General features: G+C 49.1%; 2 protein-coding genes across 2 annotated transcripts in view; one reads left to right on the forward strand and one right to left on the reverse strand.

The window, feature by feature from the left end:
* Nucleotides 1–21926, forward strand: part of LOC128724827 (uncharacterized) — a 45469-nt gene extending 23543 nt beyond the window's left edge. Inside the window, exons 2-7 of the mRNA XM_053818549.1 lie at nucleotides 1080–1274; nucleotides 1338–2377; nucleotides 2456–2588; nucleotides 4808–5035; nucleotides 20117–20238; nucleotides 21750–21926. Of these exons, the coding sequence (XP_053674524.1) occupies nucleotides 1080–1274; nucleotides 1338–2377; nucleotides 2456–2588; nucleotides 4808–5035; nucleotides 20117–20238; nucleotides 21750–21926 (1895 nt within the window). The remainder of the gene's footprint in view (nucleotides 1–1079; nucleotides 1275–1337; nucleotides 2378–2455; nucleotides 2589–4807; nucleotides 5036–20116; nucleotides 20239–21749) is intronic.
* Nucleotides 21927–24280: 2354 nt separating this feature from the next.
* LOC128724828 (uncharacterized) lies at nucleotides 24281–27899 on the reverse strand. The gene is made up of 3 exons (XM_053818550.1): nucleotides 27879–27899; nucleotides 25513–25678; nucleotides 24281–25455 (listed from the first exon to the last, which is right to left on the reverse strand). Exons 1-3 carry the CDS (start codon nucleotides 27897–27899, stop codon nucleotides 24281–24283), a joined length of 1362 nt encoding a protein of 453 aa, XP_053674525.1.
* Between the last annotated feature and the right edge of the window lie 53 nt (nucleotides 27900–27952).

A 27952-nucleotide genomic window follows, 5' to 3' on the forward strand; every position in this document is an offset into this window, starting at 1 on the left:
GGAGCCGATTACTTTCCATTCGTGGTGCGGCTTTTCCATCGCTCGCTGCTTAATGGAACAAATGTCCACTAACAGTAGATAGTTTATTGTGATCCATTCGAGCTTTTAGGCGAGGTTTTGTTTAACTTTCTATGGGAATTACAACGTAATTTCTTTTATTCAAAGCGGATTTTGAATAATAATGTACATGAAGGAAAAACACCAATGACACATTATGCACGCCTGTCATACGAGGCAAACGTTCACGCTTCAATCGTCAATGATGCGTACGTGAGCTACATTTTCCCAGTGGTTTCACCTAAGATCAGCGTCATCTTATTATGGTCAGGTTTTGTACGTGTGTCACACTTTTCGCGTGGTCCTCTCCAGCCTCTAATTGATCGTATTCGATCCGAATTAGAAATGAAAAAAACACAACATCAATCGAAAGACCGCAACGCCTAAAACTCTCAGCAAAATGAAATCACTTTCTAAGCCCTGAATACGTGTGGAGAATGCAAGCGGCGCATAATAAATCCCACGTTCAGGCGCCTATTTGAAGGATACAGATCGTCGGCCGTACCGCCGTCCGTTTGTTGATGGAAATTCGAACCAGCGTGTGGTTTTTTCCGTCACTTTCGCACACACACACACACCCATGCAGTCGACTGTTGTGCAATGCCGGTGCGATGCGTTCGGTTTCAATCAAAAGGACCGCAGCCCTTCGCGAAGGGCACAACACGTGCTACGGTGCGACACTCTCCGGATCGGTTCGCGAAATGGTTCACACGGCGATGGTGGTCCGCTGGTCGCGATGCAACCACGACCCGGTGTACCCGTCCGCCACCATGTTCGGCTAATTGATAGCGGCATCTATGATATTGAATTTATGATTTCACTACTCACGATCGAGCAGACCAACCGCGACCGTGTGAACGTCGTGTCTTCCATCGAGTGCCAACCCATGTGCGCGGACCTGCTGCACGCCAATTCTATAGCCAATCGCCTGCCCTTCGTGAAGCATTATTGATGATTGTGGACGATCGCCTTCCGCCTATTCACGTGCAAAAACAATTGCCTTCTTTTGCTTCCCATTACAGCCGGTACCTGTTGGTTGAGGCGGCTCGAAGCGTCGGGAAAGTGCAAGCAGCTATTCGCCAGCAACGTGACGCGGGAAAGCTGCTGTGGGGCGGGTTCGAACGGTGGCAAGGGCTTCAGCGAGCGGGACATTTCCGACGTGATGCGGTTCTTCATGAACGCGTACAGCGATGGAATGGAGTGCTCGTCTTGCATAGGTAGGAGTCACTGCTCGCTCCGTGCGGCCTGAAAGCGAGCTTGATTTTTGTCACTCATTACAGACACCTGCGCTCGGACAAAGTGTGGCCCAAACAAGCGGTGTGTGATGCGCCGGAATCGCCCCAAGTGCATCTGTGCACCGACCTGCAGTGGAGGTGGTGGCAAACGTCAGCCACAGCCTCCGAAACGTCCTAACCGGCCACATCCGTTCCAACACCAGCAGTTGCACCAGCAGCAGCTGCACCAAGAACCACGCTTTCACCAGCAAAACATTAAGGTGATCAACCTGAGCGAGAGCCAGCGAAACCGCCAACAGTATTTCGCCGACGCTGGGCGGCAACCGAGGCCACGCCAGCTACGGTACACCGGCCCGGAGATGCCGACCGGCGGCAGGAGTGTAAAAAAGTCTAGCCTAAGTGAGAACCGATCGCCCGGTAGCCAAAGAGCGAGCGCCAAGCACGGCGCTAAGGATAGCGGTAAGGATAAGCAGCATAATTTATTGGCATCTGTGACATTAGTGAGTAGTAGCCGGGTTGGCGATGGCAGCAGCAGTAGTAGTAGGAGCACCGGCACGTCTAAAAGCACCCACCGAGCCGGTGTGAACTGTACTGCGACCACCAGTGCTGGCCAAACACCTCCAGGATGCTCTTGGACCGGTGGTGAACGGATGGTTCTCATGCAGGACGGTCCGCTGCCGAATGGTTTAGCTTTAAACTATCCCACCGGTGGAAAAGCAACGGCAACGTCCAAGAGTAAGGGCTCCGTTAGTGCGGCTACAACGCCCCGGCGCCACCACCGGAAGGACATTCCACCGGTGCATGGCAACCGCACGATACTCGAGCAAACCCACCGAACAAAACCCGGCTCGGGTGGAAAACCCACCTCGACCGTGGTGCCCCCGTTTGTCGCCTTCGGAAAACCCAAGCTACTGCATGTTGGAAGAACCAGCCGGAAGAGAAATGGCACGGCTGCTGTGCGAGTGCCACGCCGTGAGCCACAGTATATGGACGACATTTTCTTCGTGGACAATTTCCACCCCCAACGGGATCGCGCTCACCAACACCGGTTGCCCGTGGAGGATTTGTGGGGCAACGAAATCATGGTAAGAACTACGATCATATCGCAGTTGAACACAGCTAACCGTTAGCCATCTTAATATGTGATCATTTTTGATTCCCAGCATCAGTCTAGCTTCTATAACCCGGTCTGTGGAACAGACGGCAGGACGTACAAAACGGAGTGCCAATTGAAGAAACGAGCCTGCCGACAGGAGATCACTTCACTGATGGTCGCCTACAAAGGACATTGTCAGAGTAAGTACGTGCTGGATCCAGCATTAAGCTCTAGCAAATCAAATCAAAAGCGAATAAGTAGGGTTATGAAAGACCAGTCATGCACACTGATGTGCTCTGATTAGCGTGTAAGCGTCCCGAAAATCAACTTTTACTCAAACGAAGCGTCATTCTCGCCACCGTTTTCTGCACGGCTCATCAAATTTGACAAGCTTTCCACCCGACGAAACCAGTCACCAAAAGCGATCGCTCAGTCAGTTGGTGAGCCGCATAAACCTGGCGAAAATGATATCCCACTCTGCAAGCTAATTAGAGCACCTCCCTCACGGGGAAAAATGTACGCCTGACTGCGCGTCGAAATTCACGTCCTCGACGGCCATCACTCGACGAAGGTTGTCAGCGGCAATAAGCCAGGACCCTATAAGACCCAGCTACATCAAACAGGCCTGCGTTCTCATGCGTCCGTACTTTGATGACAGAACGCTTCGGCACTTTGGCTAAACGCACGCTTGCCTCTTACGGTTGCCAGCAACCTGACGACGCCGGTGGATAAACCGCGGCATCAAACGCATCTCTGCTCCATCTCAACCTCAGGTCGCCATTACGGAAGACGTTCGGCCAGCCGTCACGGGACCGCGACCCAGGCGGTCGTAAATTTCACTCTGATTTATTTTTGCCCCATTCCACCCCAACAGTGGCGTGCGATCGTACGATCAGACTGGTGCGTGCATCGTCGGTGCAGCGATCGCTTTGAAGCTGGCCATTTTAGTTTGTTTGCCGGCTCGTGCTAGGAAATTGGCCCGATCGTTCGGCTGCAAGGAACTCCACCCTGGCTGGAGGATCCGTGTGGAGATTATTGTTGTTTTCCTCGGCCCCGGGACCGATAATTCCGGCCGCACGTCTGGCCAGTATCGTGAAGATTGAAGTATTTACGGCTGCCATCAGCTTCCGATCACCGGCTTAGCAGGGGTGTAATTGCACACCGCGAGAGAGGTTTAACGATCCCGAACGATCACCGGGACGCTGTGTGATGGGTTGGCTTTTCCGGCCGTCCGGCCGGGTGAGTTATTTGTGTGCCTGTGCATCCACCACCCGCGGGGGAAAAATGCTCGTTAGTGCAGATGAAAACCGGTAGTTTTACAGCGAAGCAAACAAATCGTGCACCCTGCAAAAGGAGTACGACGGTAGTTGTTGAATCGGTTGGCTATATTTATCGCTTCGTTGGCTCTCTATTTGAATTGGATGGGGGTGTTGCGATCGAGGTAGCCATTTTAAAACGATCGCAAACACTAATCAGCTACTTTTCAAGTAGAGCTTATTTCGAAGTTTAAAAACAAAACAACAAAACGATACCATGCTGCTTTCGAAAATTAATAACAGTAAAATAATTCTTATCAAAACCAACCATTCAACAGGCTTGTAGGTTAAGCACGTAATTGATCTGACATGGCCCAAAAAATCGCACGCCAAATAAACTACCACCCACCGAATCGAGGCCAAGTTGATATATCTCAATAATGTCAGCCCAAACGGTTCTACATTCACCGTACTGCACAGCCACGCATAAATGGCTCCTTCTTGCGGGAAGATCGAACTTCAAGATAGGCCCACCAATCCCGCACACCAGGTGTCTTTCACTCACCGCGCTCGTGAACCGAATATTCAACCACCCCAAAATGCGGCCCCAAATGCACCGAAACATTAATATGCCGTTTTTTAAAAATTGCGACAAATAAACGAAAAAAAATCACGTCTGCCCACCTTTCACGGGCGATTCAGAGGCGAGAAGAAAACCACCAAGCTTGGGGCTTTCCGGCGCCCCGTGGCAAGTGGCTTTTAGCGCGAAGGCCCTCTGAGAGTGTGTGTGTGTGTGTGTAGGACTTTTGTTTTTTTTTTGTTCGTCGTCCATTCTGCACTGTCACTGCAATGCACTTGCAACGCCACTGCAACTCATCAGCGGTTCGGTGACTTTTGGCACACGCCCGTCCGAAGGTCTCCGGTTGCCAGGTGATTAACAGCGGTACAGGGGTGGTTTACGCGCGTCAGGGTGAAACACCCCACTGGGGGCCGTTAGTTTGCACCTCGGGCGTGTGCCGTGTCCGGCATTGCACTTGACTGCATCGCTGCAACCGAGGTTTGTTGCCTGCGGAACGTTTTTTGGCTCGTGCTGAGATGAAACGGCCTTTGCATCATCGTACTAACCGGGATTCAATAACACCTTCTCGTTTCTCTTCGTTTAGCATCCTGCAAGTTCGTGCAGTGTCCGGACGGCAAGCAGTGCATCGAGGATCAGAATGCAGCTCCACACTGTGTGTCCTGCGGTGGCGCCGAGTGTCGCGTGGATCGATCCTCCAAATCGCCCGTTTGCGGCACGGATGGAATCACGTACCCGAGCATCTGCGAGCTGAAGCGCCAGGCGTGTTTGGTTGGCCGTGCCATCCCGATCGCTTACCGAGGTCGTTGCAAGGGTAAGTAGCAACATCGCGAGAGGTGTTTTTTTCGTAAACTGCACTTCACGACCTAACGATGGAGGTCGTTTTAAATGCATCGCGCTCGTACGAATTTGAGCACTGTCGTGGGTCACACCTTCCAAATCGGTGCCTATCACCTCAACCGCACACCAAAGACCGTCCAAATTGGTGTCGTCAATAAATAAAGCACACCGGTTTGGAACGCGCGTTCAACCGGGATGGCTTCGGAATTGAATGATCTTCCGCCGCGACATCGGTGCGACCCATTTAAAGACGTCCACGCGCGTGCGTCTCGCGACCAAACGAGCCCGTGGGGAGCAACAACATTGAGAGAGAGAAAAAAAAAGCACACGCATATGGTTTTTTTTTACGAACTGGCTTAAGGCAACACCACACCACTTCTTCTTAATGGGCAGCGCACGCAAAGCGCAAAGTGTCAAAACAAGATTTTAAATTACTCCAACCGACCCGAGGGCGGCCCGCGGTGCATCGCGTGCTGCACCGGCAGACGCCGACGACTGCAAACGCACGCACGCACGCACGCACGCGTCGACCCGGTGTGACCCGCTTGCCCGGTTCCGTTTATCGGCCGGACAGGCGTGTGCGCCTGCGACCGACACACGGACCCAAGGGGGTGCAGTTTTATCGGTGAGTCACTTACGCCCTCGGATGCACCCTCGGATGTTGGCAAGCTGTTGCGCTCGTTCACGCACCGGAGCGGCGCATTAATAAGTGCTGCGCTTAAATGCATGCAACGGGAATGAGAAGGAAAAAAAAACAACACGAGCAATAAAATAAAATAAATATTAAGCGTCCTGTTGAGTGCGGGCCACGCGCTTACCACGGTGCAAGGACTTTCGCCCGTCGGTTTCGTTCCTCGCAACCGAACCGACATTGTGTAATTGGATTTGTTGAGTGCTACTGGGAAATTATTTATTTTTGGAGTTTTTTTTTTTCGGTCGGTGGTGAAAAACAGAACCGGTTGCAAATACAATGTAAATTTACTTTTCTTGCGTGACATATGTTGTTTACTCGCGAGGCGGCTTTCGGTGCGATCGAAGCAGGCGTCATTTGTTGCACTTTTGCAATGCGCTGTTTATTTGTCGTAAAGTCAATACTCCTGCAGCGCTTGTTTTTTAAAGGCCATGATAGTTTGTTTGATACAAATCGGTGTTTGCTTTTTCACTAAACGAAATTTACTTGATTTAGCGACCTGGAAAATTGCATCAATTCCAAAATTTCATGACCTACACCAATCGCCTGATTTGAAGTTTGACCAGCGAAATAGAGCACCCGGAAGTGAGGTCAAAATAGGCCGACATTTGGTGCTGATTTAGTTCGTTTCCAGCCCCAAAGACCTTCACCGAATCTGGCTTCATTTGCGGCAGGAAGTGAGCGCATGTGTAACGTGTGAAGTTGCCAACGTCCGAAAAAAAAGGGCACCCAAGAACCCGAGCACACGCTAGCACGAAACGAGGTTATTTCCTCAATAAATTCTGGTCTCCGGCGCATCACCAACCGGCCCAAACCAATCGAGAAGATAGAGGAAACCCCATCGGCACGCAAACAACACAACGGAACAGAAAAAAAAAACATCCAACGCGAACTGCAACCCAATCCCGCCCGGCGAGTGCATCGGCAACGATGAACCCCATGCAGCGTTTTGCCCTGGAAAAAGCACACACACACACACACACACACCCAAAAGGGCGAAAGGAGTTAATTACGTTCGCACGCTCTCGAACCACGATTCGCACGCTAGTGACGGTGGTGTTCGTGTTTTTGCCTGCCGGTTGGTTTTTGCGATAGTTCGGTACTATCTGCTCGACCTTCTCCCAATCCACTGCACCGAAAGGTGCATGTTTTCCGGCTCGGCCCTTTTACACTGTGCCTGATTTTTGCTTTCTGCTCGCTGCATCCGTACCGGCGCCCATATTTATGGCGAACGCTCGAGCTCCCGGAACAGCTGCTGTCCCGGAGGCGGTATTGGTTGAAGGAAAAATATATCGCATATCGTAAGGAAGCAGTACATAGCGTAGCGTACAGCCACATTTTCCTAGCTTCTGCTGTTCGAAGCATGCAAACACGAGACCGCCCCGAGTTATGAATGGGCCCGCCTGACTGAGGCCCTTAGTCGCTGTGTCTCGATGCCGGCCTACGGAAACCGATCTTCCCTGGCCGTACCGTGGTGCACACCACATGCGGCCTGCTTCCGATTCCGAGTGCTGTGTGCATGGCCAGCAACAAGAACATGGATTGGGCCGCATGCCGAGGAAAAACAGCCCTAACCCAAGACCGGCGTGAAGCCTTCCCAGCCATCAATTAGGGCCGATTGCGTTTCAAAATGCAATCAAACTTTGATCACTGGTGTCGAGACGGGCTGCACTCTCGCTGCATGCGCCCACCGGTCGGGCTGCCACTCGGGAACGCGTGTGTGGCTGTGTGCGAAAAAGCCGCGTCTGGCTACCGAGCCGGCATCGCTGTGCAATTGATGTAAACTTAGACGGACAGAATTGGGTCGATCGGTGAAATGCCGCTGGCAGGCGAACGCCACGTGCAGTCCGTCACGCTCGTGAGCCGGTGGCTGATGATGGGTTCTAATTTGGGCTGGCTGGAGAAAAAAAATTAATATCCCGCGATCAGATCGGGGATTTCGCTGCGTGTGCTGGGGTTGAGGTTTTTACTCCGCCTGATGTTCACATTGGCAGGAGTGCATTTTCTCGGCATTTGCAATGCGTCGTGTGTTGTCTCCTGCGGTCAAAAGTACTCACGAATGGATGCAGTTTTTAGCTAAAATTTCTATCAAACTAAAATAAATTAGCATAACTTTGCGTTTTAAAAATAATTACCACACCAAACCGTTCTCTTAAATTGCTTCCATTTTAGCTTGTTTCAACATCATGTTTTAACGTAATTATTTTTCCATCAATGCACCCATCACCGCGCACTCGTAATGCTAGACTAAAGCATTATAATTTTACGCAATAAAACATCTATCCGAACGCAACCGAATCCAATTTCACCGTTTCACCAGCTGCATGCGTAATCAGTTTTGGCGTTGCATTTTTGTTTCCGTTCCAACGAAACTGCATTACAGCGATGCAGTTTGCGCTCAAGATATTGCCAACATGGCAGACACCCCCCACCCGAGGGCATGGCAACCCACCGCAGACGGTGCCGAATGATAAAAGTTGCATTTAATTGTTACATCAAAAGTCATGTCTCGCCGGTCTGTGGACCGGTGGCCCCGGGTCTGCACCGGGAGTGCATCCGTGTCGCTGCGTTCATCCATGAACGTGCAAGATTCCTCCGGTGCATCGCAGCGCTGCTCGCTCGCCTGTCTGGTTGAACGTCTCGCTCGTTTCTGATGCTACACCTCCATTCGTAGCCACTTCGCACACCGGTTCCCCTTTCGAAAAGGTCCGCCCGGAATGATGCAGTTTTTCAAACTAATTTTACGTTCCATCTACACCCGGCCCTTGGGGGGGAAAAAAAGGTTGGCCCTACTGGTGGGCTGCATGCACGGTAAACTTCCCACGTGCCGTGCACACGAGACCTTACTAAGCCCCAACACAAAAGCTCTCCGATACCGTCATCGGTCGGGGCAGTACGAAAAATTTCCATACACCGCTGGGCGGTCAAACTTTCGGTATGAACAAATTGTTTTCGATAGCCGAGGGTTTTGTGTAATAACAAAAATTATATAACAACAACGAAATCATTAAGAAGTCTAGACGGTTTGCGTGCTTTTTTGTTATGCTCTACCCTGCCTCCCCAAGTTTGTTTGTTTTTCTCTTCCTCTTCCTCCCGAGTGCAGCGAAAAGTGCATTCAGGCGGGCTCGGTGCATCGCTGCCCGTTGTCCCAGCGATCCCGTTCCCGGTGGAAGCGAACGAAAGCAAGCAATGATGGATCGCTCTGCTGCGGGGTTTTAATTGCAAACCGGGATATCCCTCGAGCCCGCAGACCCTGGCCGCTGGTAACCAACGGCGAGCGTGCAGCAAAGTGCATCTTCCGCAAGTGACCTTCGCAGCCGGGCCGGTGTAACCTCCGCAACCTTGCTCTTTTTGTTCGCCCGGGAGTGTTCGCATGTGAGGCGTTTCTTTTTCACTCCCTTTGCATTACCTTTTGCTGCGTTTTCTTTTTTTTTCATCCCCGTTACCGTAAAAGCGTTCCGAACCACCGTTTCCTATCGAAGCCGAACGCAAGGCCACGACACCGGTCGCTCAAATGATGCACACGAAAGTGCAATCTGTGGCGGTTGGCTTTTTTTTTTGGTTGCAACACGCGGTGCATTCGGAACCGCATTATCCTTCCGTACCGAAGGGCTAGAGTGAGACCACACATCAGATAAAATGCAGCTGCCGGACGGCTTGGGGAGAATGGGTACCGCTTTTCCGGGGGCCCATGCGACTCGAGCCCTCTTCGTGACAGCAAAACCCTGGCGTGCTCATCCCGAGGGACCTCAACCACATTCCCAATTCAATTATCCTTCCAAATAAAACAAAGCAAAACCACCGGACAAAACGTGAGCGATTACGAGTTCCCCCAGGCGGTTCTTTCCCTTTCGTCCTAGCGCGAGGCCAACTACACCCACTCCCGGCGGCGGGTGGGCGAGTGGCCGTAAAAAGTAATACAAATTTGCAACGAAATTGCACTTCGGCGCACAGAACGGAGCATAATTTTGCGCTGCCGGCGCACATTCGGACCTCGGTGCCCGGTATGGTCAAGATGGAAAGATTAAGATGGTACGGTTGCTGTCGCCCTTCGTGGCTTACGCACGCATACACTCAGTGGCCATGCCGGAGGTCCTGACGCGCGTGCTTCGAATGGCACGACCGTAATTGCCTTCCCATTGCTGTGCCGTTGGAAGGAAGTGGCAGCGTTGGAACCCGCACCAAACAGGCGATCAACCGTAGCGACATTGTGTGTAAGGAACCGTCCGGAACAGAAACCTGGAACAGCTGGGCCGAGTGGCGCCGACGATCAAGGTGGATGGAGCAGAATGAATGCATGCAAGAAAACATCACTTGCTTCACCGATCACGTCCCAAAGGGGTTTGCGAAATGTTCTAATATCAATAAAAATTAATTGACTTGCTATCACTTCAATCATCGTAATTGCGGTGTATAATAAGAACATAAAAATTCCTTTATTTCAATAAATGTCCCGCGTTGGGGGCCCTATGCCCGCAAGGGCTGGATTCCACGCCGAACATGTTAATTGGCACGACGATTGCTCAGCGTTGGCAGCAGTGCAAATCGAAGGTTTTGCGCCGACCAGTTGGATTGTTTAATCATCATAAACCATGCATGGATTTATGACTGGAAGGGCTGCGTTAAATTCTACGATCAATTAAAGTTCTTGATAAATGTTTATTCACAAAGCAACATAGAGGAAAATTAATTCGATACATTTTAATCATGCAGTTTTTCATGTCGAAAACGATAGTAAGTGAACTAAATATCTAAGTATTCCATTCGAAACAATTCAAAATTTATTGAGGAAATGTATAAAAATAAACGCCTGCTTGATGAAACAACCTTGACCTTGGCAGCGGTCATGATAGAAAATCTTCTCGATGTGCCATGGCGATCATTTGTTTCCTCTCAGCCCGAACGGAAATTGAACTGTGGGAATCCTGCCTAGACGGTCCTTCTTTCTTTTCTCCTTCACGATTTCCCAACAACACTACCTCCCGTACAATACGCCTCGTCGTTCGTTGATTGCAAATCGTCCAGGCTTCATTTGCCGAGATTAAAATGGAACTTGCCGTGTACCGCACACAAAGTATAGCATAAAGCAACGCAACGCCGTACCTGGCCACTACACTAGCGTTCAGCCCCAGTTCAGGTGCTTTCCGCAACATCCGGTCCAATCCTGCCCTCCGGGGACACCATGCAGCAGCGAAATGCACAAATGATAATAACAGTAATCGCAATTGTAACCGCCATCGAGCGCACGAGTTTCTTCATCGCCACACCAAGAAACCAACCGAGGATGCAACTATATTGCACTGCATACGCCGGGGCATGAAAATGAGGGACCCCACTCACGACCCCATCGCCACACAAATTGCGCCATTTGTTTTTCTGCTTTTCCGTCCCACCACCCTCCGGCCAGTTACACCAAACGTCCCGCCCGTCAGGGTCGTTCGAGGCCATTTCAACACCTTCCCAAGCACCACACCACACAGGCTGATGAGCCTGGTGCCGGCACGATCCTAACGTCGGTGGCAGTGCCGCTGCGCAGGATTATCCCGCGGGCCGGTTCGCGTGACGGTTTTTGAAGGGCTAAATGTGTGTGAATTAATTGCACTTATTAGGAAACAAATTACCCCCCGCATGGCTCATTGGAAGGAGCAACGCGAACCCGCGGTCGTAATAATGGCTGGGCTCATAAATCTGCAATTAACCGGGGCGCTTGCGGCGTGGCCGTCGTGTCCGCATTGCCAATTGCCATCTGCCGGTTCGCAACCGGTGCCGGTGGATGAGTGACCACCTGAAAAGGGTGTGCTGTAGATGACCGTGACGGAGCCATCTTCTTGGGCCATCCGGTGTTGCGTGCGATCTCGCTCCCTGCTAGCAGGGCAAAACCGGTACCGGACTGTCGCCCCCAGGGATCATCTTACGATCAATCATTCGCTAATGCCCTTTTTTTTTATACCGCTCTCGATCTCGCTCTTCGAAGGCGTTTGCCCTTCGCAAGGGTCCCATCTCATTAATCCCGCTCGATCGAATCCCTGAGCGGTCCGATCCGGTGCTGAAGCCATTCCGATCGCGAGAACTCTGTTCCTCTGAAAGGAGGACGCATCTCGTGTGATCGTTCCGGCGACACTTGGGCGCTATTAGACACCACGCTATAATTTGCACCTCATCAGGCCTCGAGACAAACTGGCTGTTGCGCTGGCGGTTGGGCTGGTCAAGGTTCTGACAGCGGCACCGTGTGGCCACCGTGAGCCGGCATCGTGTTACGATAGATTTAATCAACCGGAGGCTGGCCCAACTTATCATTATTATCATTATTTTTATTACAAATCGTCTCATTACCATAAAGATGTACGTCGTATCGCTCGATCGCGGTGGTTCTCCACGGCAGGCAGGTCTTCTCTTGCTCACGCTCATGCTTATTTTCTCGCCTTTTCACCCTCTCTGTGTCACTCTCTGACTGGCTTCGTGTAGTTGATTAGTATATAGAAGCCTGTTGCTTACATAACTCAACAAGGTGCGATTGTTTTCCTGCGATCTGAACCGTCACTCACTGCGTCGACAAAGGTGGCGCACGATCGCACCGCTCGTTATGATCGATTGCATTTTTATGCAAATCGTCCAACGCTCTGCCAACAGTGGAGTGATTGCACGCGGTTCGCAGCTCTTTGATTTGGCGGAAACGATCTGATCGGTGAGAACGTTGTGCTAGGAAATCGTTAAACGCAGATCGGTTTCAATCAACCGATTTTGATCGATATCGTTTCCAATGCAAAATTCTCTTAACATTTAAGGCGCATTTGATACGATGCCATCTAATAAACAATTTGATACTCATAAAAAAAATGCTCTCTTTAAGGATACTTCTTTTTATGCAATTGAAACAATAATTCACATAAATTGAAATGGAATTTATTTACATTATTGAGCAGATTATCTTTGCTCGTTGTTCTATCCCAATGGATAGGACACACCTTAGCGGCTTTCTTTACCACACCTGGCTTTATTCCGACAGGGTTATTTCCTTCACTAGCCCGTCCACAATAGCTAAGAATTCAAACGATTTTCATCAATTTCATAACCTATAGACTCGATCGAAAGTTCAGGCGATAAATCAAATACAATTGTTTGCCATTGTTGCGAGGTGCATTTGACTGCGTCGCTCTTCTCACGCCCGGCTATCGTTTCCCTCAAAAGCTTCCCAGCTTCCAGCATCCCTTATCGAGGGTGCCGACATAGTATTCGAGTTTGTGACAACGAGAGAGAGAGAGACAGAAAGAAAGAGAACGAAAGAGAGAGAAATTTTGTATTCGTTTCCGAGATGATAGCTAGCCAGGCATTAAATCATGCGAGCGTACTCCGCCCGGCATCGGCAGCGCTTCGGTTTTGGTTTTGCAATTCGAATTCAAGACCGAAACCTGCTGAATAATGCATCACCCGGGTCGGCAGTATCCGCACGAGCGACCGAGGGACGTTGTCGCGTCGTTTTCCCGCCCCAAACCATGGCCACAGTCAATGTGTTTCGAGTTGCCCGTACTCGACCAGACCCGGCAGGGAAACCGGGCCGTGTGGGAATCGCCAGTCAAGGATGCGCGTTCCGGAACGAAAGCCAAAGTTACTGCCATCCGGTCGGGCAGTCGGTAACCGGCCAAAGCTACCGGACCCGGACCTTGACGTTTGGCTTGGACAAACGGGCTACAAAACGGAAATATTTGAGTAACAAACGTGGGTAATTGGAATAGTTTTAAACAATCGTTACCCGGTGCAGCATGCTAAACAAATCATGCTCTCTTGTCTCAATGTGCACCGCAATGGATCATGCACTCGATGTTGCATCCAGCGCTAGCGCTCATCCGTCGCAACGCAAAGCTAAGAAGCCTTCCCTTTTCACCTTGGAAAGCCGGCACCGTACGCCGGCTTTACAGTAGCACGCAAGTAACCGGCAATAAGGCCACATCTTACTGCACCGGGAGACAGATGTGGATTCGTGTTGCAGTAGTCACCGTCGTCACCGTCAGCCACACGCCAGCCCCTGGCCGAATCGCACGGTAGCGCGCTCGATTTGCATAATTGATTTCACTCTCGGTTCACTCACCTGAAGCGCCGCCGGGCTGCACTTTGCTCGTGCCCGAACACCTTTCCAAATTGATTTACGGCTGGGTAATTATTCACGCTTCATCCTGCCATGGGAACGTGGCGTGTCGGGTGGCTGTCTGCGAACCGGGTCAGCACCACCGGAAGGGGCAGCTGGAATTGGTTCATTCCGAACCGGAAGGGCGACATTTACAGACTGTCGCTACCGAACCGGAACCAGTGCGAGCTGTTCGATTATATCTGGAGTTCAGGACAAACCGGGAGCGAAGAGATTGCTTCATGTAAGTGCGTTTCTTGATGGCGCTTGAAGCCAATCTCGAAAAGCGGTGGAAATGACAATATAATATGATGGCCACTTGGTTTACACGTGAGGGAGTTTATATTCCTGAACATGAACAACAATCATCGAGCAGCATCGACTCTCGCACCAACTACACTCACACAGCCCGGTCCGTCAACTAGCCTAGCTCCGTACACCTTGTCAGCCCTTTTTTTAAATCATCACAAACAACACTTGATCGATCTTTTCGAAAATAGCTTCAACACTCTTAACCATCGTAATTCTAATACCGTTTTGTTGAAAACTAACTCGAGCAGCATCCGCATCCGTCTAGTAACATGGATACCAGCCATCTCTCCATATTTTACCAACATGTTCGTGAATTACGCACTAAGCCAACTGATTGCTTCACTGCTACTTCTGTATGCGACGATGAACTCACTGAATGAACTATTGTGCTCACTGAAACTTGGCTTGATGATTCGATTTTTTCGTCGCAGCTGTTCGATAATCGCTTTCAAGTATATCGAACTGATCGTAGCAATCGCAATAGTGCGAAAAAAAAAGAGTTGGAGGTGTTCTCGTCGCAGTTTCATCTAAACTCGTCTCGGCGGAATGCTTCAAAATAATCGACTCCGTGCGTGCACGCAATCCTGCTCACTACTAATCGGCGTGGTTTACTTTCCCCCTGGTATGAGTGATAACGAGACGCATAGTAAGAGAGTTTCGCTCCTCTCTTCGTCCTATCGGTTTAAACCATCACCACGACAACGCTTTACCAACAAGCATATAATAGATATGGCAGTCAGTTGGATTGTACAGTGTACAAGTGTACAGTGAATTGAATGGAGGTTCTTTTAGATGTTGATCCGTAAAACCTGATATTAATATCATATCAGCGATTGCCAATGAACTGAATTAGTTCTGCTTTATTTGCCTTTAATAATGCCAATTGACGCCCAGGGGGTAAAAAAAAACAACCCAAGCCGTCATATCTCGTCACCTATCCGAGGTGCTCGTGCACTGCCCGTGATCGTGTTTTTTTTGTGTGTGTCTCTTTTGCGGTGGAAAATTAGTGTCACTTTCAGTGCTGATAACTGCCGGTGCACCCGCGGCTGACGATCATCGGCAGTGACAGCTTGCGGAATAGCTTAGCATAACTTAGGTTCGCGCGCGCAAGACCTTCACGCTTGGGGCACCTCGCCACCGTTGCCACTTGCTCGCCCGCCATGACACTGATTATCATTTTTCCGAGCCGGGAACGCAATCAGAGGCAAATAAAAAGCGCGATAATTAGCCCCCGAGTGAAGTTGTCTTTTCGCTCGATACCTTCGCAGACTCCTGTGGCTTGCCGTTTTGTAGCCGTTGTTCGCACATCGAAGAACACGGCTCGGAGGCGCTTCGTACTATCGATGGAGAGCGAGCTTGAGACTAGTGTGCTCACCAGCACGAACTACCCGCGAACGATCGTTAACATAATTATGCTAATTAAGTTTGCACTTGCGGAACAGAGCCAAACGCCTCCTAGGTTGGGTGAGAAAAAGGCTCCCAATGTAAACATGCGCCGTCAATTAGGAGGATCGAATGTCGCGACCGATCGAGCGGCTTCTAGCCGGCTGCTAATTGAAGCTCTAATTGTCGGGAGGATGCAAAGGAATCTATTTTTGGCTTGGCAAAATCGCCTTCGCATTTTTTGCCATTTTTTTTTTCAAAAACGATCACGCGAAGGTCGCCACAATTTGTTTGCCGGTCGGTCGTTCGTCACCTTGCAGCCGCACTTGATTGATCCATGGCGAACCAACCGACGGTTAAGTCACGCATCCGTGCGTGTGCCGTCATTTGCACCTGACACTCGACAGCTTTATTGACGATTGCATCGACAGCCAGCGCTCGAGCGGGCTTGTCATCGGCGACGGAGCACGGGTTCGTCGCTTGCCGCCAGCGAGATCGCCGGAATGGTTTGCTCAGCTGCGTGTTGCGTGGCGTGCAGCAACGCGCCGTGTCGCATTCGAAACGCCCGGGGTACATTCACACGTCTGTCAGGTGTCCATCAGTGTCGGATGGCTGAAACAAGAGAAATAAATTTATCTCTCCTTCAGCAGCCCACCACTGGCTGGCTTATGTTGATAATCCTCAAACGTGTTGAATTCTTCCTCTCTTTTTTTGACTACAAAAAAAATGCAACAAACAGTGCAGTGGACAACTCATTAACGTTCTATCGGATAGAGGTAGCAAAGTGAAGCGGAAATTCGTGCATAAAACGATCTACTGCAGTTTCTTTGCTACACTTTCAAGCACCTCAAGTACACCACGCCATAAAACAGCAACCTGCTGGCCCGGAAAAGACTGTTATGTTCCCTTTACCGGGCTTTTTACTTTTTTTTTGCTTACACCATTGTGCACCAATGTCGTTTCTCGGCTCGTTCCATCTTCGGAAGGGATCAGAAGCTCACCCGGAGGATAATAAAAAAAAACTATCTCCCATCGGAACCTCACGAGACACCATAAGCCGATCAGGAGACTGGTTGAGAATTACAAAATCGTTTCGTCGCACAATCGTGGAATGTCGTCCCTGCGGGTGCAGGCAAGCGAACGGCAGAGCCCGGGAATGCGAACCGATTTTCCACCCATCCGTGGACGGTTCCAGTGGCCTCATTAAAAGTCCCAAGCCAGCAGCTAGCCGCCCGGTGACTAAGCAGCGCGCAAAGCCGGAAGTATAAAAATAGCGTAAAATCATAAGCCCGTCCTTACGCGGCGTGGTACGGTTCCCCTCAGAACCGAGGCATTCCGTCGTGAACGGAGCACTGCATTCCGTAGGGGCCAAGTGGCCATCGTCGGGCAGAATGTAATCGTTCGCTCAATTCGCTCAAACAAAACTGTAACGAAAGCGAGACGGGCTGAACAAGCTCATACTCACCCCCGGGAGGATGTGAATATGGTTTTTTTGCTTTTCCATTCCGTTCGCTTATTCCCAGTCGAGACTTGTATACCCATCGGAAAGTAGTGCTTAACTTGTGCAAAAATGTACAGTTAACGTTTAATTTTACACGCTCCTACCCGCCTGCCATTCTGCACGTCAACGCTAAGAGGAACGTTTTAAGATAAGGATAAGGATTGACATATTTATTAACGGTGGCCCAATGGCGAAGGGAACACGAGCGACCGAGCGCAAGTTATTATCCTTCCGGGACTGGCAACATCTCCAACCTTACGGCAGTATTTATGGGCCCAATTTGACGCTACACTCGTCAGCGAGCGGATTGCGAAATCATGCGCATAATTCGCTGTCAAAATGCATCGGCAACAATGTTGCACTCGCTCTGGGGCCAAGTGCTTGACGCGTGCGGACAGGCTGAACCTCGTGCGTCTGTTGTAAATATGTTTCGATTTAACTTTTGGCAAAGACAAAACGAGCGAGCTGTAACGGTCGCCACACTGAGCGTCCTTCGCGTTTACGCTCGATCCTCTCCTAGAAGCGTGTGGGAAGAACGTGAGCACGTTGGAGAACATGTTTTATTCGCTTGCCACCATTAATTTATTGTGCAATCGAGAAAGAGGTTAACACAGCATTCATAATTCAGCTCTTCAGCACTTGTCTGTTACAACTGCGTTTTTAATCGTTTAGATACGTACTATGGGTTTATTTCACAAAAGCGTAGCAATCATTTTGTAGAGTGTGTGTGAAAGCGTCTTATGCTTAAATTAACTGGTAAATCAATTTTATCCATTATTCTTTGGATACAATAAAACTGGCGGTCATAAAATCCGTGCTCCATGCAGCATGCGATGCGGAAAATAACACATTAGTCGTACGCGCAAATGCATCAGGGTGCAGCAAACGGACGGTCTTGGGCCAGCAGTACCTCCAAACGTGACGTAACAGATGCATACAAAACCTCACCCCTCATGATCCTGAGAATGTAAACGATTGAAGCAGGCATTTCAGGCGACATAAAAAGTACATCTCCAACCTAACGCCGGACCAATCTGACGCCGGTCCGAACTCCAAATGCATTCCTCGCGCACGGACGACATCCGAGACGCAGGAGAACGGATTCGTCGATGACGCTCGGGAAGGAGTGCCAACAAATGCAATTCCACCGTAGGCCGGTGGATGGGACCCACCAGGCGACACACACTCGGCCACGCTCGAGCAATCGCCAATCTGTATGCCGAAATTAGACTCGACATTGCCCGAATCATCCCACACCGGTTAGCGTGCGAATACATCCGACCCTGCACCGTGCGACCGATGATGCACTTTGCATTTTTACGCGCCCCGATCGAGCTCGATCGGTGCAATAAAACGTGAAACGACCACCGGAAGGGTGCCGGGCATCGTTGCGGCCCACGCGCAGCTTCATGTAGGTGTGCACCGGGAATAGTCACGAGAACGGCATTACGGCACGATCGTCGTGAAGGTTGCACCGATTTCGGCTGAACAAGGACGGAGAAAAACGCTTGCGAAACAGTGCACACGATGATGGTCCAATTTAGTGGACCAATTCGGCATCACGTTACGTCCTTGTTCCGTCGATCCTGCGACGCACTATCGCTACTTAGTGGTGAAATTTATTGGCCTGCCTTTTTTTTTTCTTTTGGCGTGAGGTGCTCGAATCAGCAACATTGGTTGGCTTTTTAAAACGTGTGTTTCCCGGAGGCATTGTTAAAACCCTAACGCTGTTTTGCATTCGTAAACGGCGGCATAACTTTTACTCGCGCGTTTGTGATATCACGCTGGGCGTAATATTTTAAGATCGAACTGCGTTGCGATCGTAACTTCAACCGAACGATCGAACCTACCCGTGATGCTCCGTTGGAAAAGCAATTCCGCTGCAGCGGATGTTTATACTTTACGCGAGCATTCGTCAGATTTTCCGAGACGCGCTCTAATGGCCAATGCATAATAGAAGCGTAAATCTCTCACTAATCCGTCCAACCTTGAGCGCGTTGGGTTTTTTTTTCCTCAATCATCTCAGATTGATCATCCCAGTCACAACGTACAGCTGGGGCAGGATAATTTACAGCGCGCGTTTTGTCGCTACGGAGCTCTCGTTTTGGGGCAAGCGCATAAATTTAGAAAAGCATTTCCATTAGGACACACACAAACACTGCCGATGATATCGAATATTCGGCTACCTCTGGTCACCATTTTCCGATCGCAACAGCTGCAGAAATATTACGCTAAAAAGCGCGGACGGTATGCAGGCGATAAAATGTGATATAAAATATAATTTTGTCGAAAACCGCACCAAGGTGCGCCTTTTTTTCCCCCCGGAACCGTGCTCGAAGAAGACGCTAACTGCTATTAAAGCCATTTTAATAGCCGTGGTGTCTAAGGTAGAAATAAAATTGGTCGTAAAAATATTGACAGCCCCGGCAGTGCCAATCGCAAGTAGCCCAGCGCTCGATCCGAAACGCGGTCCGCGATCGAGACGAGATCTAAGGCGGTGGATGCGCACGCGCTACGTGCCCACGCCGAAATTGGCTGCATTCGGGTGCACCGAAGGGCCCGGGCTGGAAATTATGTCTACAATCTACGGGCCGAGCATAAATTAAATGATCGTGCCGTAAAAATCGCCATTCACCGGGCGTTCGTTCCCCGAAATGGAAGCCGGAAGAAAGGTGACGGTGCGTGGTGGGCCGACGCAGCGGTTCGCTTCGCATATCCTCCAATCGCAGGATGCGCCATAAACTGCCAACCACCAACCAAATTGCCTTTTAATTGGGATCTTCCCCCTTGCAATCTCTCTCTCACTCTCTCTTGCTCTCTCTTTGCCACCGGTTTGAGGCGTCGGTCGATTCTTGGATGCACTTTTGCTTGTGTTTTTTTTCTTCTCTTCAATACAGCCGTTCCGGATGCCTTGGGGAAGGAAACAAAAACCACATAAAAGAAACTACAAATGTATGACGGAAACCGCACAAAAAGTACTAAAATGTGCATTTGCTCTTTCTCTCCTTCTCTCCTTCTCTCTTTCTCGATCTCTATCGGACCTCAGAAGCCGCCACATGCGAAACGATCAAGTGCAAGGATCGCCAGCATTGCCTAACGGACCTGAAAACGCATAAACCGCGCTGCGTCAGCTGCAGCTACAAGTGTCCCCGCACAAAACGCCAGCAGGTAAGTGACGCACCCGTAGCTCCCCCCAATGCATTCCCTGCATCTTCCCCACCACCCCTACACCGACTGTTTGCCGATGTTCTATCGATGAAATTGCAACCGTGATTGATGCATTCTGTCTGCACCGCCGGCCGGTTCGAGTTCCGTGTCTGCGCCGTTTGCTCACCAGACACGGTGTAAGGGCATCGGTTGAGGCAAGAAACGGGCTGTTTTTTTTGTTGATTTTCCTCCTTCTCCACTGGCCACCTTCCCTTCCCGGCTACAGCTCGATTGTGAGCCAAAAATGCAAATTTCATCTGCGCTCCATCGAGCCGCCCCACGACGAGCCTTTCCCTGGTGGTTTCGAACGTACGTTAATCCTTCCACACCGCGATCGGGGAATCGTGGCTCGATTCCCTAATGCATTCCCGGATCGGCTGCCGATCGATGCTCGATCGAGCGGTGAAACCACGCGCGCCGAATCGGAAACGCTGATTCCCACACGCGGCTCGAATCGATTTGTCGATTGCTTTTCAATGAGCGTCCATTATGCTTTCAATCGAATTTGGCGTTTCGTTCGCCCGATGCGCTTCGATGCGCCGGTTGTGGCTCGTTTTTTATTGACTTTTTTCTCCCTTAGCCCCTGGCCAGGGAACCACGGCCATCCGTAACCTTTGATTTGGCTCCTGGTGCGGCGTTTCGAAGGGCTCGAGCATGAGCGAGCGTTAGCGGAGATCCTTGTCAATGCGATTGGGCGTGATCATAACTCATGCCCTTTCGATCCTGCCTCGTGCGCCGCGATCCACGGGTTGCATGGGTTTTCTGGTTTCAGCGGGAGCTGCATATTTGCATTCCTGCAACCCAGCCCAACCTCGAGGCCCTCGGTGCGCCGTTTCACCACACAATCGATGCAAACGCTCGACAACCGAAAGAGTACTTCCTCCCCGGGCGAGTTGATGTCGTAAAAAGGTGCCACTTCTTCCCTGCGGAGGGTAGGCTTTGCTTTTTTTTTGCTGTTCCCGTCCAGATTTCGTCTGCCGGTGCACTGCCATTTATTTCGCCGTCCATCGTCCGTCGGCCGTTTGACACGAACGTGAAGAAGAACACAAACGCACAAAAAACCCGGGCGAATAGTAATGTATTTATGGCCCGAAAAATGTGCGCCCCAACGCAGACACCTGCTGCGGCTCGGGGCGATTGATTGCATCGCAGATGCATCGCGCTGCGGTGGACGCACGCTGATGGACGGCGACAGTGATGGAAATATTGGAAAGCGCTCGTCCCCGGGTCGAGATTTATGTTTGCCCGGGCGGCTATTTAGGATTTCGTTGGTCGCATTTTTACAAGCCCCATTGTAGGCTTTGTCATCCTTAAGTCGGGACGAGGCATTTCGAGGATGAAATATTTACGCACTACCTTCGAATCGAGGCCTTGGACTCTTGAGGATTGGGATATTCAAAGTTGATGCTACGTGACGTAAAAAAATGCATATCAATAGTATTAGACTCAACGGCACTCTTCACGTTTTTCAGGGCCATGGTAAGCCGTTCCGCGATGCCAAAAACTCGATTTACAACGAGCACAATGTGAAGCTGTGCGGTACCAACAACCGAACATATCACTCCTGGTGCCACATGCTGAAGGATTCCTGCTCCACGGGATTCTACATCGACGTCTTGCACAGCGGCACGTGCACCTTTGGAAGGTAGTTTCTAACCCTTATTCCTGCATCTCCTTAGAATTGGATAAGACTCACAATGTTCGATTCCGCTTCTCGCTACAGGTAAACAACCTTCAACAGGATCTTGAGATCGCATCTGTCGAAGACCAAATCTATGAAAGGTCTAGGTCGAATACCTTTACACCACCGACGATGGTAATACGGTGCGCAGCCATGAACGAAGACAAGGGAACCACTTCAAATGATGTAAAGAAATACTTATTCAAGGGTACATATTTAATTGTAAATTCATAACAAAAAACACACACACACACACACACGCGCGGAAACAGCACACATTACCGAGCATTTTATTTATGAACCAATCCGTCTTTCCGTTAAGTTATTTATTTGCCAATCACGATAGTAGGTGAACTGCATCTCGCTAGAAGTAGGACAATGCGGAGGGTCTATGTGTATATATAAGAAGGTTAACAATTACGCAGCATAATACGTATTTTAGCAAAAACCACACGCAACGCTAGTAAAACGATGAACATTTGAGAATAAATATATTTAACAAACCCAGCGCACGGACGAATGAGGGAAGAGGTTATGATTTCAGCTTTAGCAAAAACATGTTTCAATTTCGAGCACTATTTATTGTACCTTATCGGAGAGCCCTTGAATGGCTGGATCCTATTTGAAGTAGTCTTGGCGGTACGCTGAATATCCCAATCTAAGAGTAAAGGTTCTAGTAGGCCTTGGACAGCCAGAAATAAAGCAAGCAGTAGTGAAAGGTAAACTTGGATCACTCGGACCGACTGTCGATATGATTTCATTGGAATCGAAACCAAAAAAAATTGAAACAAAAAACGTAATTTAACCGCTGATTAATTTGAGAAGGATACAAAAGGGTGAGTAAAAATTACATCAAAGAAAAAGACAGTGCGCTAGAGCACGCCTTAGTAGGCAAATTTTGGGAGAAATTGGGTAAATAGAAACAAGCAAGAGATCAGCACGCATCTTAGCCGGTGGTCTGGTATCAGCAGAGCTCTAAAAGTCTCCCATTCGCTTCTGTGGATAAATGCATAGAGCGCTCCAATCTTTCCAAGGAGTAAACATTTAGTCGGTTTCTACGATCCGGATTAGCCCGGAACTATTACGCAGCGTGTCAAAAACCGAGCCATACAAGCATTTGATGGTTTTGGAAGGAAAATACAACTTAACACAAACGCAACCAGTATGAGAAGTTTTAAAACAACCATAAGCAAATACCCTTATCTTAGAACAATTCATTGGATGTCAGAGACGTAGTGTTTTAGGCAAACTGAATGGCAGCAGCTCTTAATGTGGCCGTGAAAGTGCAGGGCAACTGCGGGCGATATCGTATTGAGTAAAGCCATTGAAACGGTATTAAAACATTTGACTGATTTTTAGACAAGCAAACAAACAAAACTATCCATTCAACTATGATATAATACAGTATAGTACCACCACAAACCATTGCAAGTAAACAAGTAGCATAATACAGCATGGCACACCGGGTAGGGAAAGTGTTAGAAATGTTGTTGGCATTAGGAAAATGTTCGTTAAAATTAAATACAGAATAAATAGCACATACAAAAAACGCACATGACTCGTTGCGCGTAAACGCCCTCTTCCCTGTTGGTAGATACACATAATGGTCGGATGAAGTCAAGATCGCTCAAGTCCGCCGAAGTTAGGGCTCAATCTCTTAAAACAAAAGGAACACTGATAGAGGATTAATCGAGCACGAGCTGCCCTACAGTGGTAGCCATTGGTGGTGACTTTCGTACCAAAAATTAAGCAAAATAAATTAAACTTAAATTTACAAACCTCCCGGTCGAAAACGTGCTGATACAATACTCCCAAAGTCGCACCGATATACAACAGAACACACATATGCAATGCTACAATTTAACACGTCAATTTCAACTCTATTACAAACGGCACCGGATGATCAATCAGATAAGGCGCAGAGGCGACGCCCGATCAGCCCAAGAGGCCAAACAAAACCCTCAAGTGGGCAAGAAATCTAGCAAAATAAATGTTTATTCATGTTGATAAAATTATAAGCGCCCTTTCCAAAACTCCCTTCCTCCTGATCTTCCTTCGATCTTCTTCCTCTAGTATAATTTATGTACAGCGCCGAGCAGGTTATTGGCCTGCTCCCGCTGAGGTGGGCTTACTGGATCCCGAATAAATAGCGCACTGGTAAAGAACGATTTTTGTATTTTTGGGTTGGCGATAGGACTGGGAGGCTGTTTGTCGTAGGCCCCAAACATGCTCTCATGGGTCGTTTTGGTTCCTGATTAGTCGTTTGGTTAGGCGCAATAAATAGTTACTTAATAAATACATCCCGATGTTCTGCGGCTTCCATCACTCGCTGTGCTCTTGGAGTGTCTGCTCCGTCATCGTTTCCGGCGTAGTTGCCGTGACCGTTCCGTACAGGACCTGTCGCTTCCGGTTCTCGAGAAAATCATCGAACCAGTCCATGCCATCCCGCGTCTTCAGTTTGTTGCGTTTCTTTGTCGTGCCCGTCAGCTTCCGACGTCTCGTAGTTGGCACGTAATGCTGCCCTTGCTGGTGCATCATCATCGACCCCATCGAACCGGGTCCCGTGACTGGCATGTCTCCTAACACGTTTGTCGGTCGGCTCGAGGAGAAGATTTGCTGATGAGGAATCTGCTGTGGGAATCCATAACCACCTGGCTGGAACTGCTGCTGCTGCTGGTGTTGCTGTTGCTGTAGTCCTGGAACGCCTACCGGAAAGCGGTTCTGCCCAAACCAGCTACCGACACCCTGTGGAATCAACTGCTGGAAGGAATTCTGCGCGTTGCCAATGAAGTTGCCGAATGGAGGTGGTCCTTGCTGGAAGGCACCCTGTACACCGTTTGCCAGCTGATCAATGGGATTCTGCTGGGGTAGTACCTGTGGAAAAGCGGACTGTAGGTTCTGGTAAACGTGGTACGGGTTCAGACTGGCCGGGAACTGGCCGATGAAGTTGGACACTGCGTTCGAGGGTGTATCGTAAAGGGGTGCCTGCTGCAAGTGTGGTAGGTGCTGGTGCGGTGCGATCGGTGCGTGTGGAATGCCGTACGGGTACTGAACCAAACCTTGGCTGGGGTTGTATTGCTGATCGCGAATGTGTCCTAAGATGGCGGCTGCGTACTGAGGATCGACCACGCTCGGATCAAGGATGGGGTTGTACGTTGGATTAAGATTCATGTGCTGCTGCTGCAGGGCCGCAGCAATAGCTGGATTGATCGTGCTGGCTTGCTGATCATACGGTGGGAAGTAGCGATCTTGCGCTGTAGATGGGGCAGGAGCTGGGAATGAAGCAACCGTTTGTCCGTTGGCCCTTCTGATTTCTGTCTTCGCTCGATAACCACCGTCATCCGCAATGAAATTTGTGATGATGACTGATCCGTCCGGTTGCATGTATCCGTACGAACCGCGTACGGTACCGTTTTTGAGCTTTTCCTCGTCGCGAAACTGCACGTTGCCGCTTTGCGGGTCCTCGATTTCATATCCAAACGCGTACGTACCGGGACCTGGAAAAAGGACCAATGTTTAGTCCCTTACAGGTGTACTACTAATGTGGGCCTTACCGTACGGGTCGATGAAATTGTACATAGGGCTCTCGAGCGTTTGAACACGCTGAGTAACGGGTCCATAGTCAGGGTAGTTGCGTACCAGCTTCGCCGTTCGATGCCGTTTCTGGCCTGGTGTATCGTCTGTTGCATAAACGCAGGCGAATAACGCCAAAAGCAGCACCTGTGGTGAAAAAGTACCTTGCAGATCAAGTGATCGTTTTCAACACATCAACAGTAAACTCGTAATCGGTGCATTTCAATCCAACGTGATATTTGAACTAACTACATCTTCTTTTCTGAAACTGCCCGTACTTCTAAAAATCCACCTAACAGAAGGTACCTGTTCCATCTGAATGTTAACCTGATCCATATAAACGTTTTCAAAGTGGTGTAAGATGCATCATGCTTTTAAAATAACGATAATGATTTTCTGTATTGCCAAATAAGTCGAATGCTGTGATAAAACAAATCACAAAAAGCTGTTTCTCGTAAACATTACTTATGCCGAGCGATTCACTATATGTTATTACCATGAAAATCGATGTTATGGTTTGAATTTATTTAACTGCCTGATACCAGACAGGAAATTGAGAAAATATTTCTGTAAGCCTTTAAACTTGTTCATTGATATTTAAACAAAAATAGAATGTTACGATCACATTGACTATACGTAATTCCATGGTTCTGATTGATTGGGTACCCATCAACTTTCTTATTCTACGTATGTGACACCGTAATTTTCGCACAATTGATGACAACGGCTCTGTATTGCAATTATAGTATCACCCGATCTCCACCTCGATCATCTGCTTGACGCCGAGTGCCCTCAAAGACCGCGAAGAACAAAACGAAAGCCAAGAAACAAATCAGACACTTGAGAGTCAATTTACAAACATCTCATCTGCCGCTCGAGTGATCGCGGTCGCGTGTAGGCTGCCAGCAGTTCCACCGAATCCAATTCAACTACTCAATCCACCCACTGTGACCGACACGTTGACCCGATCGGCACGGTGCGTGTTCGCTTCTCGAGCCTTTCTCGCTCCAAAATATCTCACAATCGCGGCATCTGCTTTGGGTTTCCAGCAAACCGAACGAACGAAACGAAAGAATAAAACACACACCTTCTTCCTTCGAAAGCCGATGCATCCATTTGGGAATTTCGCAGGCAACTGTTAGAACCGTTCCCATCCACACCCATTCGGTCGGGTACTTTCACAGCGGGGCACAACTGCACCCGGTGATGCATCCGAGCTGCATCGTTAATTGGCCGCACCACCTACCTCCGGGGCAGCTTGATCGCTCAATTCGTAATTAAAGTTCGCACCAATCTTCCGACGCAAAGCTGACGTGTGAAGGGTCAACGAACTTCCGATCGAGGAAGTAAGGCGCGATCGCTCGACGAAGACGCGGAGGCTGGCGATCCGTTGCTCATTACGAGCTGTTGGTTGGTGGGATCGTAGCGCAAAAAAAAAACCTGTTCTAGAAGCTAGAGCGATATAGGCCACGTTCCAAAAATGGACGTGCCCATTTGAGGATGACTGCTGGAGAAGCAAATGTTTGTAGACACGATCGTTGGCGTAGAACGTTAACGCCGTGGTTGGCGGGAAAGCATCTAAGAACTGTCTGTCGTCACGTTCGAGCCGAGTCATTCAGATTGTCATTCGCCACGCTCATTGGAGCCTCTAATCCGCAATTATATTCGACTTAGAGCGGCACACGTCGTTACCGGTGGAAAATCTGCTCAATCTTCTGCACTGGGTCGATGCCGAGGAATTCTTGGCAAAGAATAACTCACATATTCCCGATTGGAACAGATACGTTTTTTACGACATTTTTGGGATCTGAGGTCGTAAAATGTTTTATAACTCGTGAAATTACATCGATCTTGTCATATACGGTGTGAGTCTGGATCTGATCACGTTACTGTGTCAGGAGTAGTTCTGATAAGCCAATATCAGAATAACAGTGGCAAAATACATGGATTATTCAGCAAAGGTGAATCTGGTTAAGATAAACTAGTAAACTATAAAGATAAACTAGTATGAGGAACAATAATGATACCAACAAAATTTGTAAACTCGAAATTAAGAATGAAATTCACCAAACTATTAATAAATTCAAGATTTTATAGGCATTGATATTTGTGTTTAAATTTATTCACAACAATTTGTTACATACATGCATTTAGTACCATAAAAATGAACAACTATCATATGAATCTGAATATATTTCGAATAAACTATTTTCATGTTCAAATTTCAAACAATATTTCTCATGATTCCGCACACACCAATTGTCTTTTTTCATCTCCTGCACAAACTTTTCCACAAATAATGCTCACAGAAAAAACAGCCCTACATGAATAGGTTTTCATAACTCACCTGACACTGCCACCTCATCATGCTTCCGGTACCGTTCTATACCCCTCACTTTGCGCTAAGCTTGATCGTGATTT

The sequence above is a fragment of the Anopheles nili genome, chromosome 3 (assembly GCF_943737925.1).
Source record: "Anopheles nili chromosome 3, idAnoNiliSN_F5_01, whole genome shotgun sequence".
Taxonomy (NCBI): Eukaryota; Metazoa; Arthropoda; class Insecta; order Diptera; family Culicidae; genus Anopheles; species Anopheles nili.